Raw genomic sequence first — 16,798 nt, forward strand, 5'->3', positions numbered from 1 at the left:
TCAGTTGGAGCGGTAGCCACATTCGCTATGGGCAGGCGTTCCGTCTGCGTCACCTGTCTACCGGTCACTACCTGGCGCTGACCGAAGAGCAGGGTCTGGTCTTACAGGAGAGAGAGAAGTCTGATATCAAGTCCACCTCTTTCTGCTTCAGGGCTACCAAGGTTTGTTCCCGACAAATACCAACACTATTAAGTCTTTTAATCAGTCTTTGTCTTTCAAAGTAAACTTTGTTTTACGTTTACTCACAAAAAAGGTGGATTGGAGTACGTTGTGGGTAAAACTAGGGCTGTGACAATACCAGTATTGCAATACTTTTTACCATAGCAAAAAAAACACAAACACGAAGCCTGCTGTATGTAAAATATGGTGTACTATAGCTTGGGAAAATGCATAACTGTGACTCTGGATGACAACATAATGATGTTTGATTCCAACATTAGGGCTGTTAAATCCATCCCGGGCCGTAGGTTAAAACCATGGTATTTTCTAGAGAAAAGACTGTACCGTGCCTGAAGAAGGTCAGAGCAGACACACCTATATTTTTTAAGAGCACGTTAGATTTATCCTTTAACTTTTAAAAGGTCATCCTTGTACCCTATACACAACATCAGTTACAATCAGTTACATTCTAGTCCATAACGCTGAAATGTCAGGGAATGTCAAGCCAAGTCACACAGTCTATTAACAACCCAACCAATCAACACAACCAAGGTGTATGGGGAACCAATAGAATAAGAATGCATTGTAATTATACGGCGGAACCTTCATTGCATTCTACAACCATAGTGCATGGACAGGAAGGATATGAAGAAGCAAACAGAAGGACACTGTGTCTGTCTGTCTGTCTGTCTGTCTGCTTCAGATTCAATGCAATTCTGCTCTATGTGGTAGTAATGATTGTGTGCACACGCACATGCACACATTATCTGTTTAATTCTCTCACTCCCCTTTCCCTCCCTCCCTCCCTCCCTCCCCCTCTCTCTCTCTCTCTCTCTCTCTCTCTCTCTCTCTCTCTCTCTCTCTCTCCCTCCCCCTCTCTCTCTCTCTCTCTCTCTCCCCTCCCCCCTCTCTCCCTCCCTCTCTCTCTCTCTCTCCCCCTCCCCCCCTCTCTCTCTCTCTCTCTCTCTCTCTCTCTCTCTCTCTCTCTCTCTCTCTCTCTCTCTCTCTCTCTCTCCCCCTCCCCCCTCTCTCCCTCCCTCTCTCTCTCTCTCTCTCTCTCTCTCTCTCTCTCTCCCCCTCCCCCCTCTCTCTCTCTCTCTCTCTCTCTCTCCCCCTCCCCCCCTCTCTCTCTCTCTCTCTCTCCCTCCCCCCCTCTCTCCCTCCCTCCCTCTCTCTCTCTCTCTCTCTCTCTCTCTCTCTCTCTCTCTCTCTCTCTCTCTCTCTCTCTCTCTCTCTCTCTCCCTCCCTCCCCATGCCCACCCTTTCAGTTTTAATTGTCATACATGGACTTTAATCGGTTCCCCTTTACCTGTAATCAGCAGCCAGCATCCATATCTGACGAGGTGTGAATGGGTTCTGTGTGTGTGTGTGTGTGTGTGTGTGTGTGTGTGTGTGTGTGTGTGTGTTACTGTTAATGCTGTTACTGTTTCCCTGTGGCGAGTAATGAATAGGCTCTCTAACATACCTCTGTGTGTGTGTGTGTGCGCGTGCACGCGTGCTCCCTCCCACAGGAAAAGATAGAGTCGGGTACAAAGAATCGAGACATAGAAGGTATGGGAGTAGCAGAGATCAAGTATGGGGACTCAGCCTGCTTCGTGATGCACGTGGCTACAGGTCTGTGGCTGTCCTATCAGGCGCCTGATGCTAAAGCCTCCCGCATAGGACCCCTGAAGAGAAGGGTGGGTTATTATGCATGTTCACTGTACTGATGGTGTGGAAGAAGTGTGTAAAAGTCACAAGCGTTCTGTTTCGGTAAACAGCTGAGGGACGGGTCTGAAGAAATGTAACCACTCTCAAATTCATAGACAGAGTTATGGATGCAAGGACTGACCATGCATGATATAGTTTTAACCATGTTTTGAGGCTACATAGTGTTTATTTAACACCGTAGTAAAATAAACTTATATTTATTATTATAGTTCTGATGAGGTACGCCATAAGGAGGTATTTATGGGTTATATTGTGGGTAAATGGATACATTGATTCTCGAAGTTTAATCATACACTTGCTAACTTGAAAATGAGATGTGCTGTAGGTCTATGGCCAATGAAATCACTGCACTGTATACTACTGTAAGTATGCCTCTCTATGGAAGCCCACTTTATGCAGCTCACCCTGCACTATCAGCTCCAATGTAAATAACATGAGTCTACTTCTGATAAGCTTCCCAGGAAAGCATTAAAAACAATCAAGCAACCCAGAAAAGTGCTAAAAATAGCCCTTATTAACACATGTAGCCTAAGAAACAAGGTCCATGAAGACAATAACTTGCTTGTAACAGATTACATTCATATTCTGACCGTCTCTGAAACTCACTTAGATAATACCTTTGATGATACAGTGGTACCAATACATGGTAATAACATCTACCGAAAAGACAGAAATGCCAACGGAGGCGGGGTTGCTGTTAATATTCAGAACCACATCCCTGTAAAGATTAGAGACGATCTAATGTTAAATACTGTTGAAGTAATATGGCAACAGGTTAATCTGCCTCACCTAAAGCCCATTATTGTGGGAAGCTGCTATAGATCACCAAGTGCTAACAGTCAGTATCTGGATAATATGTGTGAAATGCTTGATAATGTATGTGATATCAACAGAGAAGTATATTTTCTGGATGATTTAAATATTGACTAGCTTTCATCAAGCTGCCCACTCAGGAAAATACTTCAGACTGTAACCAGTGCCTGCAACCTGGATCAGGTTGTCAGTCAACTTACCAGGGTAGTTACAAACAGCCTAGGAATTAAATCATCAATATGTATTGATCACATTTTACTAACTCTGCAGATATTTGCTTTGCAGAATGCAAATCCAAAAGATGTAGTGATCACAATATAATAGGCATGTATAGGAAAACCAAAGTTCCAAAGGCTGGGCCTAATATAGTGTATAAGAGGTTTTGTAGTGATTCTTATGTTGACGATGTAAATCATAATTGCTGTTCTGTGGTGTTTAATGAGGAGCAACCAGATGCTCCACTTGGCTCATTTATTAAAGTACTTATCCCAGTTACTAATGAGCAGCACCCATTAAGGAAATTACTGTAAAAACGGTTAAATCCCCTTGGATTGATGAGGAATTGAAAAATTGTATGGTTTAGAGGGATGAGGTAGAAGGTATGGCAATTAAGTCTGGCAGCCCAACTGACTGGCAAACGTACTGCAAATTAAGAAATCATGTGACTAAACTAAATAAAGATTAAATAAACTACACTATGAAAGAAAGATAAATTATATAAAGAATGATAGTAAAAAGCTTTGGGGCACCTTAAATGAAATTCTTGGAAAAAAAGCCAACTTGGCTCCTTCATTCATTGAATCAGATGGCTCATTCGTCACAAAGCCCACTGATATTGCAAACTACTTGGCAATATAAGCAAACTTAGGGATGACATGCCAGCAACAAATGCTGACACTACACAGCCAAGTACTGTATATTGGACCAAATTCTGTGTAACAAACTTCTTCTTCGTCTGATGATGAGGAGGAAGGATCAGACCAAAATGCAGCGTTGTAAGTGTCTTTGATAATTTATGATATCAGAACACAAAAAAACAAAATAACCAAGTGAGGGAAAGAAATGAAAATCAAAACAGTTCTGTATGGTGAAAACACTGACACAGAAAACAACTACCCACAACCCATAGTGTGAAAACAGGCTGCCTAAGTATGGTTCTCAATCAGAGACAACGATTGACAGCTGCCTCTGATTGGGAACCATACCAGGCCAAACACATAGAACTATAACACACAGAACAAAACATAGAATGCCCACCCCAACTCACCCCGCCCTGACCAAACTAAAATAGAAACATAAAAAAGGAACTAAGGTCAGGACGTGACATTCTGAAAGACAAGAATTGTACTTTTGAATTCCGTAAAGTCAGTGTGGAAGAGGTGAAAAAAATATTGTTGTCTATCAACAATAACAAGCCACCAGGATCTAACAATCTAGATGGAAAATTACTGAGAATAAAAGCAGACGATATTGCTACTCCTATTTGCCACATCTTCAATTTAAGCCTACTAGAGAGTGTGTGCCCTCAGGCCTGGAGGGGGGCTAAAGTAATTATCCTACCCAAGAATAGTAAAGCCCCCTTTACTGGCTCAAATAGCCGACCAATCAGCCTGTTACCAACCCTTAGTAAACTTCTGGAAAAAATTATGTTTGACCAAATACAATGCTATTTCACAGTAAACAAATTGACAACAGAATTTCAGTATGCTTAAAGGGAAGGACACTCAACAAGCACAGCACTTACACAAATGACTGATGAGTGGCTGAGAGAAATTGATGATACAATGATTGTGGGGGCTGTCTTGTTAGACTTCAGTGCAGCTTTTGACATTATTGATCATAGTCTGCTGCTGGAAAAACGTATGTGCTATGGCTTTAGACCCCCTGCTATGCTGTGGATAAAGAGTTACTTGTCTAACAGAACACAGAGGGTGTTCTTTAGCGGCATCATATCAAATATAATGCAGTTAGAAGCAGGAATTCCCCAGGGCAGCTGTTTAGGCCCCTTGCTTTTTTCGATTTTTACTATCGACATGCCACTGACTTTCAGTAAAGCCAGAGTTTCTATGTATGTGGATGACTCAACACTATACATGTCAGCTACTACAGTGACTGAAATGACTGCAACACTTAACACAGAGCTGGAGTTGGTTTCAGAGTGGGCAGCAAGGAATAAGTTAGGCCTAAATATTTCTAAAACTAAAAGTATTGTATTTGGAACGAAACACTCACTAAACCCTAAACCTCAACTAAATCTTGTAATAAATCATGTGGAAATTGAGCAAGTTGAGATGACTAAACTGCTTGGAGTAACACTAGATTGTAAACTGTCATGATCAAAACATATGGATTCATTAGTAGCTAAGATGGTGAGAAGTCTGTCTATAATAAAGCATTGCTCTGCCTTTTAAACAACACTATCAACAAGGCAGGTCCTACAGGCCCTAGTTTTGTCTCACCTGGACTGCTGTTCAGTCGTATGGTCAGGTTCCACAAAAAAGGACTTAGGACAATTGCAATTGGCTCAGAACAGGGCAGCACGGCTGGCCCTTGGATGTACACAGAGACCTAATGTTAATAATATGCATGTCAATCTCTCATGGCTCAAAGTGGAGGAGAGATTGACTTCATCACTACTTGTACTGAGTTATTGACATGTTGAATGCACCAAGCTGTCTGTTTGAACTACTGGCACACAGCCCGGACACCCATGCATACCAATACCACTCCAATACCTTGACTTTGTTGTCCTAAAGCCATAACTTTGGAAGTATGCTTGGGGTCATTGTCCATTTGGAAGACCCATTTGCGACCAAACTTTAACTTCCTGACTGATGTCTTGAGATGTTGCTTCAATATATCCACATAATTTTCCTTCCTCATCTTGTCATCTATTTTGTGAAGTGCACCAGTCCCTTCTGCAGCAAAGCACCCCCACAACATGATGCTGCCACCCCCAATGCTTCATGGTTGGGATGGTGTTCTCCGGTTTCATCAGACCAGAGGACATTTCTCCAAAAGTATGATCTTTGTCCCCATGTGCAGTTGCAAACCGTAGTCCGGCTTTTTTATGGTGGTTTTGGAGCAGTGACTTCTTCCTTGCTGAGCGGCCTTTCAGGTTATGTCGATATAGGACTCGTTTTACTCTGGATATAGATACTTTTGTACCTGTTTCCTTCAGCATCTTCACAAGGTCCTTTGCTGTTGTTTTTGGATTGATATGCACTTTTCGCACCAAAATACATTAATCTCTAGGAGACAGAATGCATCTCCTTCCTGAGCGGTATGATGGATGTGCGGTCCCATGGTGTTTATACTTGTGTACTATTGTTTACAGGTGAACATGGTACCTTCAAGTGTTGGGAAGGGAGAGGGAGATAGAGAGAAGAGTTGGTGGGAAGAGAGAGAGAAGAGCTGGTGGGAAGGGAGATAGAGAGAAGAGGTGGTGGGAAGAGAGAGAGAAGAGGTGGTGGGAAGAGAGAGAGAAGAGCTGGTGGGAAGTGAGAGAGAGAGAAGAGGTGGTGGGAAGAGAGATAGAGAGAGAGAGAGAAGAGGTGGTGGGAAGGAAGAGCGAGAGAGAGAGAGGAGGTGGTGGGAAGAGAGAGAGAGAGAAGAGGTGGTGAGAAGGGAGATAGACAGAAGAGGTGGTGGGAAGTGAGAGAGAGAGAGAAGAGGTGGTGGGAAGAGAGATAGAGAGAGAGAAGAGGTGGTGGGAAGGAAGAGCGAGAGAGAGAGGAGGTGGTGGGAAGAGAGAGAGAGAGGAGGTGGTGGGAAGAGAGAGAGAGAGAAGAGCTGGTGGGAAGGAAGAGAGAGAGAAGAGCTGGTGGGATGGAAGAGAGAGAGAAGAGCTGATGGGAAGGAAGAGAGAGAGAAGAGCTGGTGGGAAGAGAGAGAGAATAACTGGTGGGAAGGGGAGAGGGATGGAGAGAGAGAAGAGCTGGTGGGGAAGGGGAGAGGGATGGAGAGAAAGAAGAGCTGGTGGGGAGGGAGATAGAGAGAAGAGTTGGTGGGAAGAGAGAGAGAAGAGCTGGTGGGAAGGGAGATAGAGAGAAGAGGTGGTGGGAAGAGAGAGAGAAGAGCTGGTGGGAAGAGAGAGAGAAGAGCTGGTGGGAAGTGAGAGAGAGAGAGAAGAGGTGGTGGGAAGAGAGATAGAGAGAGAGAGAAGAGGTGGTGGGAAGGAAGAGCGAGAGAGAGAGGAGGTGGTGGGAAGAGAGAGAGAGTAGGTGGTGGGAAGAGAGTGAGAGAGAGAGAAGAGGTGGTGGGATGGAAGAGCGAGAGAGAGAGGAGGTGGTGGGAAGGAAGAGAGAGAGAGAAGAGGTGGTGTGAAGAGAGAGAGAGAGAGAGAGAGAGAGAGAGAGAGAAGAGGTGGTGGGAAGGAAGAGCGAGAGAGAGAGAGGAGGTGGTGGGAAGGAAGAGAGAGAGAGAAGAGCTGGTGGGAAGGAAGAGAGAGAGAGAAGAGCTGGTGGGAAGGAAGAGAGAGAGAGAGAGAAGAGCTGGTTGCAGAGCTGCTAACTCTCACCCATTGGCCGTGAGACACGCATTTGATCCTCTTCTCACTGCACACCTCTTATATCTCACTTACTGAAAACCGCTGCTTTTACGTTAACTTTTCAACTGTGCTCCAAATCGTTTTGAAATCGGAGCATCTGCGCCTTCAATTTAACTTCACGAGCTGAACCTCTGTCATTGTCGTGTCTTGCCACCTCACATTGTGACACATTGAAACATATGATTGGTCTAGTAAAGGATCAAGGGGATTGGGTGCATGTTTTTAAGGGACGCCCCTCTGGATTAGAGTGGCGCTGATTGGAGGGAACGTTCTCCGCTGAGTTTTTAAAACTGTAAAAAGAGCAGCATGATAGCGCTGTGTTAAATGTTGCTGTTACTCCCTGTCCCTATTCCAGAATGCAGTCTTTTGACAGCATGTACTAAAGTCGATTTAATCCACACTTACATTAGTCCCCTCGTTTGGTGATTGGCGTTTAGGTTGTGACAACGAAAAGACCGCAGACGGACCTACATAATGTTTTCGGAGGTTAGTTTTGCAGGGTGACCTGATTTGTAACTATGAATAAATATATTTTTTTACATGTAGGAGCAGATTTATGTCATCTTGCCTTCGGGATATTTTATTCGCTTTTTAATGTATTTAGTCGGATCAGTGGACCAATTCTCATTCTTGACAATTGGCTAAAATACAGTGTAATTAGTGTGATAGTCAACAACAACACTACTGCTATTCCCCATACGTATTCCATTATTCCACTTCTACTGCTATTCCCAATACCTATTATAATATTCCATTTCTACTGCTATTCCCCATACCTATTATATTATTCCATTTCTACTGCTATTCCCCATACCTATTATATTATTCCACTTCTACTGCTATTCCCCATACCTATTATATTATTCCATTTCTACTGCTATTCCCCATACCTATTATATTATTCCATTTCTACTGCTATTCCCCATACCTATTATATTATTCCACTTCTTCTGCTATTCCCCATACCTATTATATTATTCCACTTCTACTGCTATTCCCCATACCTATTATATTATTCCACTTCTACTGCTATTCCCCATACCTATTATATTATTCCACTTCTACTGCTATTCTGCATACCTATTCTATTATTCCACTTCTACTGCTATTCCCCATACCTATTATATTATTCCACTTCTACTGCTATTCCCCATACCTATTATATTATTCCACTTCTACTGCTATTCCCCATACCTATTATATTATTCCACTTCTACTGCTATTCCCCATACCTATTATATTATTCCACTTCTACTGCTATTCCCCATACCTATTATATTATTCCACTTCTACTGCTATTCTGCATACCTATTCTATTATTCCACTTCTACTGCTATTCCCCATACCTATTATATTATTCCACTTCTACTGCTATTCCCCATACCTATTCTATTATTCCACTTCTACTGCTATTCCCCATACCTATTCTATTATTCCACTTCTACTGCTATTCCCCATACCTATTATATTATTCCACTTCTACTGCTATTCCCCATACCTATTATATTATTCCACTTCTACTGCTATTCCCCATACCTATTATATTATTCCACTTCTACTGCTATTCCCCATACCTATTATATTATTCCACTTCTACTGCTATTCTGCATACCTATTCTATTATTCCACTTCTACTGCTATTCCCCATACCTATTATATTATTCCACTTCTACTGCTATTCCCCATACATATTATATTATTCCACTTCTTCTGCTATTCCCCATACCTATTATATTATTCCACTTCTTCTGCTATTCCCCATACCTATTATATTATTCCACTTCTTCTGCTATTCCCCATGCTTATTCTATTATTCCACTTCTTACCAGTTCTGCCAGTATCATCACATATTTGAAATCTGATATACCTACTTGTGTCTTTGAAAATGAATTATATGAGGCTTTGTATCTTTGTATTTTTGTAGCCATTCATGGACAGTTTTTGAATAAGTCACACAAATCAGCAATGGATAATAAATGTTCCTGGAATGAAATATAATTGTTTACATTTTAGTATTGTGCACATGCTTGGTATAAATGATAGGTGGACTCACAACTCATAAAGGCATCGTATGTTGTCTATGTGGAGTACGATGACGTCGAGAATCTTCAACTAGTAGGCATAAACCACCTGAATATTGATCTTCAACTAGTAGGCATAAACCACCTGAATATTGATCTTCAACTAGTAGGCATAAACCACCTGAATATTGATCTTCAACTAGTAGGCATAAACCACCTGAATATTGATCTTCAACTAGTAGGCATAAACCACCTGAATATTGATCTTTAACTAGTAGGCATAAACCACCTGAATATTGATCTTCAACTAGTTGTCATAAACCACCTGAATATTGATCTTCAACTAGTAGGCATAAACCACCTGAATATTGATCTTCAACTAGTAGGCATAAACCACCTGAATACTGATCTTCAACTAGTAGGCATAAACCACCTGAATATTGATATTCATTCTATTTTTTTCCCCTGAAGGTCTGGTGAGTGAGAAACAAATTGTTATAACAAGAACATTTTGAAACACCCATCACTTTGGGAAACATAGATCAGCGATGTCCAACCCTCCTGCAGAGCAAGCAGGATTTTCTTCCAGACCTATTTAAAAACAGACAGTTCACCCACATAAAAACAATACAGAATGTTTGTGTCCTTACCTTGAAAGCAGTCTACGAACAAGGAGACTTCAAACTATGATTTGGTTACCCACTGCCATCAACCATTAATATAAACATTCCTGTGCAGAGCCTTGGTGTGGTGGTAAAACTCCCTGGCACGTGTCACATGTAACTCTGAGAACAGAGATCAATCCCTGCTTCCGACCTCCCCACTGTTTCTAGCATTTCCCTGTCTCCCTATCTCATTTAATTATTGGATTAAGTGTCAAACCACTTCAAAAATATGTCCCCTTAAAAATATTAGCATAATTAACATTTCATCCCCCAAAAATCTCAAAGTAACAAAGTTGTTGAATTTTGAATGTACGTTGAATGTTCGAAGCATCCTGAGTACACCTCATTTTCCACCCTGGCCATAGGCCTAAGCCATGTACAAAAAAATATTGCAGGAAAATCTCCCTGAGGGAGGACCCCTAGTCCCCCATCTAGGGACTGTGCCAGGGGACAATGAAATTCACATAGCAAATTTCACTCCAAGCTTTCCTCAAACGTTGGCAGCCCTATGGTGGGGAGGGACAGAGAGAGGGATGGAGAGAGAGAAGTGCTGATGGGAAAGGGGAGAGGGATGGAGAGAGAGAAGTACTGATGGGGAAGGGGAGAGAGGGATGGAGAGAGAGATGGTAGTGAGAGAGAGAGAGAGGAAAAGAGACTGGGGAGGAAGAGAGAGAGACAGGAGTTGATCCCTCCTCTCTCAGAAAAGATAACTGTAACTAACTGTCACCATCCCTCTCTGATTATCACATCTAAATGACTGCCTCATGTGTCCTGACACATCCTGCCTGGGTGGGAGCCACATCCTGCCTGGGTGGGAGCTAACTGGGGGAGAGGAGGAGACCTAAGCCAACTCACAGCTCAGACAGCTGATATAACACCTCACTTGATTGGATGTGATCAGAACCATGTATTTAGAGAGTTGGGCCAATGTGGTTTCTGCATTATGATGCATTTACATGACACTTCAACATTTTAAGGCAGCCATGTTAGAACCCCATTAATGTTACATGAGGAATATTTTAACAATGCTATGTAACGGAATGTCTAGAATTGGAAAACTATTCAAAACACTCTAAGTACACTATATGGCTCTGCATGTGATTCATTAGTAACAAGGGACACGTTACATTGAGTTGCCCAGATACCCGTTTGTGGTAATGTCTGTGTTAAGTACTTCTAATAATGTCTGTCTATAATGTGTGTGTTGTGTATTTGCGAGACAGGCCTGTCTGCATGCTGAGGGTCACATGGACGACGGTCTGACCCTTCAGCGTTGTCAACACGAGGAGGCACGGGCTGTACGAATCATCAGGAACACCACTGTCCTCTTCAGCCACTTCATCAAGTAGGGCTGTGTGTGTGTGTGTGTGTGTGTGTGTGTGTGTGTGTGTGTGTGTGTGTGTGTGTGTGTGTGTGTGTGTGTGTGTGTGTGTGTGTGTGTGTGTGTGTGTGTGTGTGTGTGTGTGTGTGTGTGTGTGTGTGTGTGTGTGTGTGTGTGTGTGTGTGTGTGTGTGTGTGTGTGTGTGTGTGTGTGTGTGTGTGCGTGTGTGTGTGCACTGCATTGGTAACCTAGACAGTTTAAGGTCCGTCATCTATTCCAGAAAATACAGAACAAATTTTGTATGAGCTAGTTGAATGCTACTGAATACCACTGAATGCTTCTGAATACTACGGAATACTCCTGAATGCTACTGAATGCTCCTGAATAATACTACATGCCCCTGAATACTACTGAATGCTCCTGAATGCTCCCAAATGCTACCGAATGCTCCTGAACTCTACTGAATGCTCCTTAATGCTCCTACATGTTACTGATTTCTCCCGAATACCACTGAATGCTGCGGAATGCTACTGAATGCTCCTGAACTCTACTGAATGCTCCTAAATCCTACTGAATGCTCCTGAATGCTACTGAATGCTCCTGAATGCTACTGAATGCTACTGAACGACAAGCCGAATCACATGAACTTGCTCAATAGAGATCCAATTGTAGCTGCAGAACCAAAGGCAATTTTCCTGATTTTGTGTGATTAGGCATGGATTAGTTCTCATGAAATTAGCCTGCCGTGGATTCACTTCCAGTGACTGATTTCGGAAATTATCTGCTGTAGAATTTGCGCAATGTAATTTGAAAACAATTGAGATGGTTTGAGACCATTGTGGATAAGTGATATTAATGTAGCCTATTAACAGTAAATTAGTTTTATGTCCCTCTCTCTATCCCTCTCTGCTTACTCCTTTTTCTCACTCTTCCTCTCCCCAAACCTATCCCTGCCCCTCTCCCTCTTCCCTAGGGGTCTTGACAGTATAGGAAGGGATAAGAACGTGGAGGTGTCTCTGCCTAACTTTGACGAGGTGTTGCAGACGCTGGATGATCTCATTGAGTATTTTAAACAGCCCGACTCAGAACTGGAACATGAGGAGAAACAGACTCTGCTGAGATCTCTCATCAAACGACAGGACCTTTTCAAAGAGGAGGTGAGCTCCCAGGGCTCCGGGACCTCAGGTTTAATCAGGGCTAAATTTGAGTTAATCTCAGTTAATCTCAGTTTTGGACAGTTTTGTTCTGGAACCCATTTGCCAGGATCCGGTACGTCTCGTGACCTGAACAATTATTTTCACTGTTTGCAATGTAAAAATTAAAATAAAAGCAATCAGAGTAAATTCAAGTTGACTCCTCTGTAATTCTCCTGGCTGCGCCTTAATAAAATACTTAACGTGAAAACGTGCCAGATATTCTAAGAATTGATTCGTGTTGTGCCGGCCCGGGTTCATGGTTTTGCACAACATTGTAGCCTATATAGACCAACGCGTGGTCATTACTGTGGTGAGAGAGAGAATCGTACCAGTATCTCTCACAGAACTAGAATGAGAATCACTTTCTATGATCTCTCTCCCTCTCTCTGCTCTGACAGACATGAGCCTGCACCTCTCATCTCTCCAGCTGTAGCTGATCAAGTGAAATACATTTCCCAAAGTTATATAATTACGTCTGTCTGTTCAGAATGAAATTAAATCATTCAGAAGACTACACCACAAATAGGTCTATAATTTAGCCACAGAGGATCGATAGCTTTAAAAATATATATATATATATATATATGTATATATATATCCTAGCTGTGGCAATGCGCGGCAAATGGATCCTGCTGAAAAGAGAAGACTAGTCTGTCTGTAGTGCTACCAAGTATGTTATCAACGTCCAAATAGGCCTATTGAGCGAACAGTATTGGTTTACATTAAAACAAGAGAGAGATAGACTTGAGAGCAATCGGCCTTCACAGGTGAGTGAGCTGTGTGTCATTGGGTGAGTCAGTGAAACTGGAAAGCTTGTTAAGGACTATAACTTCCTCCTCATATTGTACAATGTGTTTCTCTTTTTTTAATCATAGGTACACTTCAACTGTGAGAGTCAGAATCTAAAACAAAAATCCAGAAAATCACTTTGTATGATTTTTAAGTAATTCATTTGCATTTTATTGCATGACATAAGTATTTGAAACATCAGAAAAGCAGAACTTAATATTTGGTACAGAAACCTTTGTTTGCAATTACAGAGATCATACGTTTCCTGTAGTTCTTGACCAGGTTTGCACACACTGCAGGGATTTTGGCCCACTCCTCCATACAGACCTTCTCCAGATCCTTCAGGTTTCGGGGCTGTCGCTGGGCAATACGGACTTTCAGCTCCCTCCAAAGATTTTCTATTGGGTTCAGGTCTAGAGACTGGCTAGGCCACTCCAGGACCTTGAGATGCTTCTTACGGAGCCACTCCTTAGTTGCCCTGGCTGTGTGTTTCGGGTCGTTGTCATGCTGGAAGACCCAGCCACGACCCATCTTCAATGCTCTTACTGAGGGAAGGAGGTTGTTGGCCAAGATCTCGCGATACAAGGCCCCATCCATCCTCCCCTCAATACGGTGCAGTTGTCCTGTCCCCTTTGCAGAAAAGCATCCCAAAGAATGATGTTTCCACCTCCATGCTTCGCGGTTGGGATGGTGTTCTTGGGGTTGTACTCATCCTTCTTCTTCCTCCAAACATGGCGAGTGGAGTTTAGACCAAAAATCTCTATTTTTGTCTCAGACCACATGACCTTCTCCCATTCCTCCTCTGGATCATCCAGATGGTCATTGGCAAACTTCAGACGGGCCTGGACATGCGCTAGCTTGAGCAGGGGGACCTTGCATGCGCTGCAGGATTTTAATCCATGATGGCGTAGTGTGTTACTAATAGTTTTCTTTGAGACTCATGATCATTGATGCCCCACGAGGTGAGATCTTGCATGGAGCCCCAGACCGAGGGTGATTGACCGTCATCTTGAACTTCTTTCATTTTCTAATAATTCCGCCAACAGTTGTTGCCTTCTCACCAAGCTGCTTGCCTATTGTCCTGTAGCCCATCCCAGCCTTGTGCAGGTCTACAATGTTATCCCTGATGTCCTTACACAGCTCTCTGGACTTAGCCATTGTGGAGAGGTTGGAGTCTGTTTGATTGAGTGTGTGGACAGGTGTCTTTTATACAGGTAACGAGTTCAAACAGGTGCAGTTAATACAGGTAATGAGTGGAGAACAGGAGGGCTTCTTAAAGAAAAACTAACAGGTCTGTGAGAGCCAGAATTCTTACTGGTTGGTAGGTGATCAAATACCTATGTCATGCAATAAAATGCAAATTAATTACTTAAAAATCATACAATGTGATTTTCTGGATTTTTGTTTTAGATTCCGTCGCTCACAGTTGAAGTGTACCTATGATAAAAATGACAGACCTCTACATGCTTTGCAAGTAGGAAAACCTGCAAAATCGGCAGTGATTCAAATACTTGTTCTCCCCACTGTACAACTGTGAAGTTTTTCATTTCTTTCACTTCAAACTTCACAGACATATGAAGAACCATCTAAAGATCAATTATATATAACTAACTCGTTTTGTTTTGTTTTTTTACAAAATTACAACATTATAGTCCCAAGGTCTCAAATTTGTTGTTTAAGAAGTCATTGCATGTATAGATTTTCTTTTACTTGACTTGAGACTGAACTTGAAAAAAAACGTATGATTCGATTCGACTTGACTTGCTCTTAGAATGTACTGTACAACTTGGACTTGATTCGAGACTCGACCCATTCTACTTGAACCTTGTGACTTGAGACTTGCTTGTGACTTAAAAAATAGTGACTTGATCCTACCTCTGCCTAAAAGAGACTCCCACAAGATATGCAAATGTATCTCTTTTCATGTAGGAAGTTCTAGGAACATGTATCACTGCGATTGAATCACATAATGACGAATTATGGTACACTATTCCCTATGTAATGCACTACTTTAGACCAGAGCCCTATTCCCTATATAGTGCACTACTTTAGACCAGAGCCCTATTCCCTATATAGTGCACTACTTTAGACCAGAGCCCTATTCCCTATATAGTGCACTACTTTAGACCAGAGCCCTATTCCCTATATAGTGCACTACTATAGACCAGAGCCCTATTCCCTATATAGTGCACTACTGTTTACCAGAGCCCTATTCCCTATGTAGTGCACTACTATTTACCAGATCCATATTCCCTATATAGTGCACTACTATAGACCAGAGCCCGATTCCCTATGTAGTGCACTACTATAGACCAGGGCCCTATTCCCTATATAGTGCACTACTATAGACCAGAGCCCTATTCCCTATATAGTGCACTACTATAGACCAGAGCCCGATTCCCTATATAGTGCACGACTTTAGACCAGGGCCCTATTCCCTATATAGTGCACTACTATAGACCAGAGCCCTATTCCCTATATAATGCACTACTATAGACCAGAGCCCTATTCCCTATGTAGTGCACTACTATTGACCAGAGCCCTATTCCCTATATAGTGCACTACTATTGACCCGAGCCCTATTCCCTATATAGTGCACTACTTTAGACCAGAGCCCTATTCCCTATATAGTGCACTACTTTAGACCAGAGCCCTATTCCCTATATAGTGCACTACTTTAGACCAGAGCCCATAAAGCTCAGGTCAAAAGTGGCCGTTGTGGATGTGACCCTTGTATTAGAGCTCGAATCCCCGAGCTGACATGGTAAAAATCTATCCTTCTGCCCCTGAACAAGGCACTCTTCCTCGTGTAGGCCGTCATTGTAAATAAGAATTTGTTCTTAATTGACTTGCCCAGTTAAATAAAAAAATAAAAAAATGACCAGCCTGGTGTTTGTGTGTGTGTTTCAGGGCATGCTGGCCCTGCTGGTGATGTGCATCGACCGTCTCAACCTGTACAACAGCGCTGCTCACTTTGGCGAGAATGCTGGGGAAGAGGCTGGGGCGGCATGGAAGAGCATCCTCAACCTCCTCTACCAACTACTGGGTGAGAGAGATGGATCTTAGGGTTCTGTGTCAACTCTAAACACCTCTGTGCGCACACACACACACACACCTCCCTGAGCTCCATCTGAAGAGTGACATGACAGTTATTTTATTTACAGGGGAGAGAGAAGAGAGAGAGAATGATATGAGAGCGAGAGAAAGAGGAGAGAAAGAGAAACAGAGAGAGAGGGAGAGAGAGAGATAGAGAGAGAGAACGAGATTGAGAGAGAGAGATAGAGAGAGAGAAACAGAGAGAGAGGAAGAGAGAGAAAGAGAGAAACAGAGAGAGAGAGAGAGAGAGAGAGCACGAGAGAAACAGAGAGAGAGGAAGAGAGAGAAAGAGCGAGAGAGGGAAGAGATGAAGCTTCATCACATAAATAAAATAGTGACCTGTTCTTAACACTTGTTCTGTCTGCCCTCTGGGCACTGTGATGTCATGATGCAGTGTCCAGGCAGTCTGTGCATCCCAAATGGCACCCTTTCCCCTATATAGTGCACTAGTTTTGACCACAGCGCATAGGGCTCTGGTC

General features: G+C 42.6%; 1 protein-coding gene across 1 annotated transcript in view; it reads left to right on the forward strand.

Annotated features, from left to right (window-relative positions):
* LOC110521100 (ryanodine receptor 3-like) overlaps positions 1-16,798 on the forward strand; it is a 264,957-nt gene that overhangs the window by 84,045 nt on the left and 164,114 nt on the right. The window contains exons 10-14 of the mRNA XM_036976224.1: positions 5-161; positions 1,671-1,838; positions 11,141-11,262; positions 12,212-12,395; positions 16,134-16,269. Of these exons, the coding sequence (XP_036832119.1) occupies positions 5-161; positions 1,671-1,838; positions 11,141-11,262; positions 12,212-12,395; positions 16,134-16,269 (767 nt within the window). The remainder of the gene's footprint in view (positions 1-4; positions 162-1,670; positions 1,839-11,140; positions 11,263-12,211; positions 12,396-16,133; positions 16,270-16,798) is intronic.

Source organism: Oncorhynchus mykiss, chromosome 4 (genome assembly GCF_013265735.2).
Source record: "Oncorhynchus mykiss isolate Arlee chromosome 4, USDA_OmykA_1.1, whole genome shotgun sequence".
NCBI classification, from domain to species: Eukaryota; Metazoa; Chordata; class Actinopteri; order Salmoniformes; family Salmonidae; genus Oncorhynchus; species Oncorhynchus mykiss.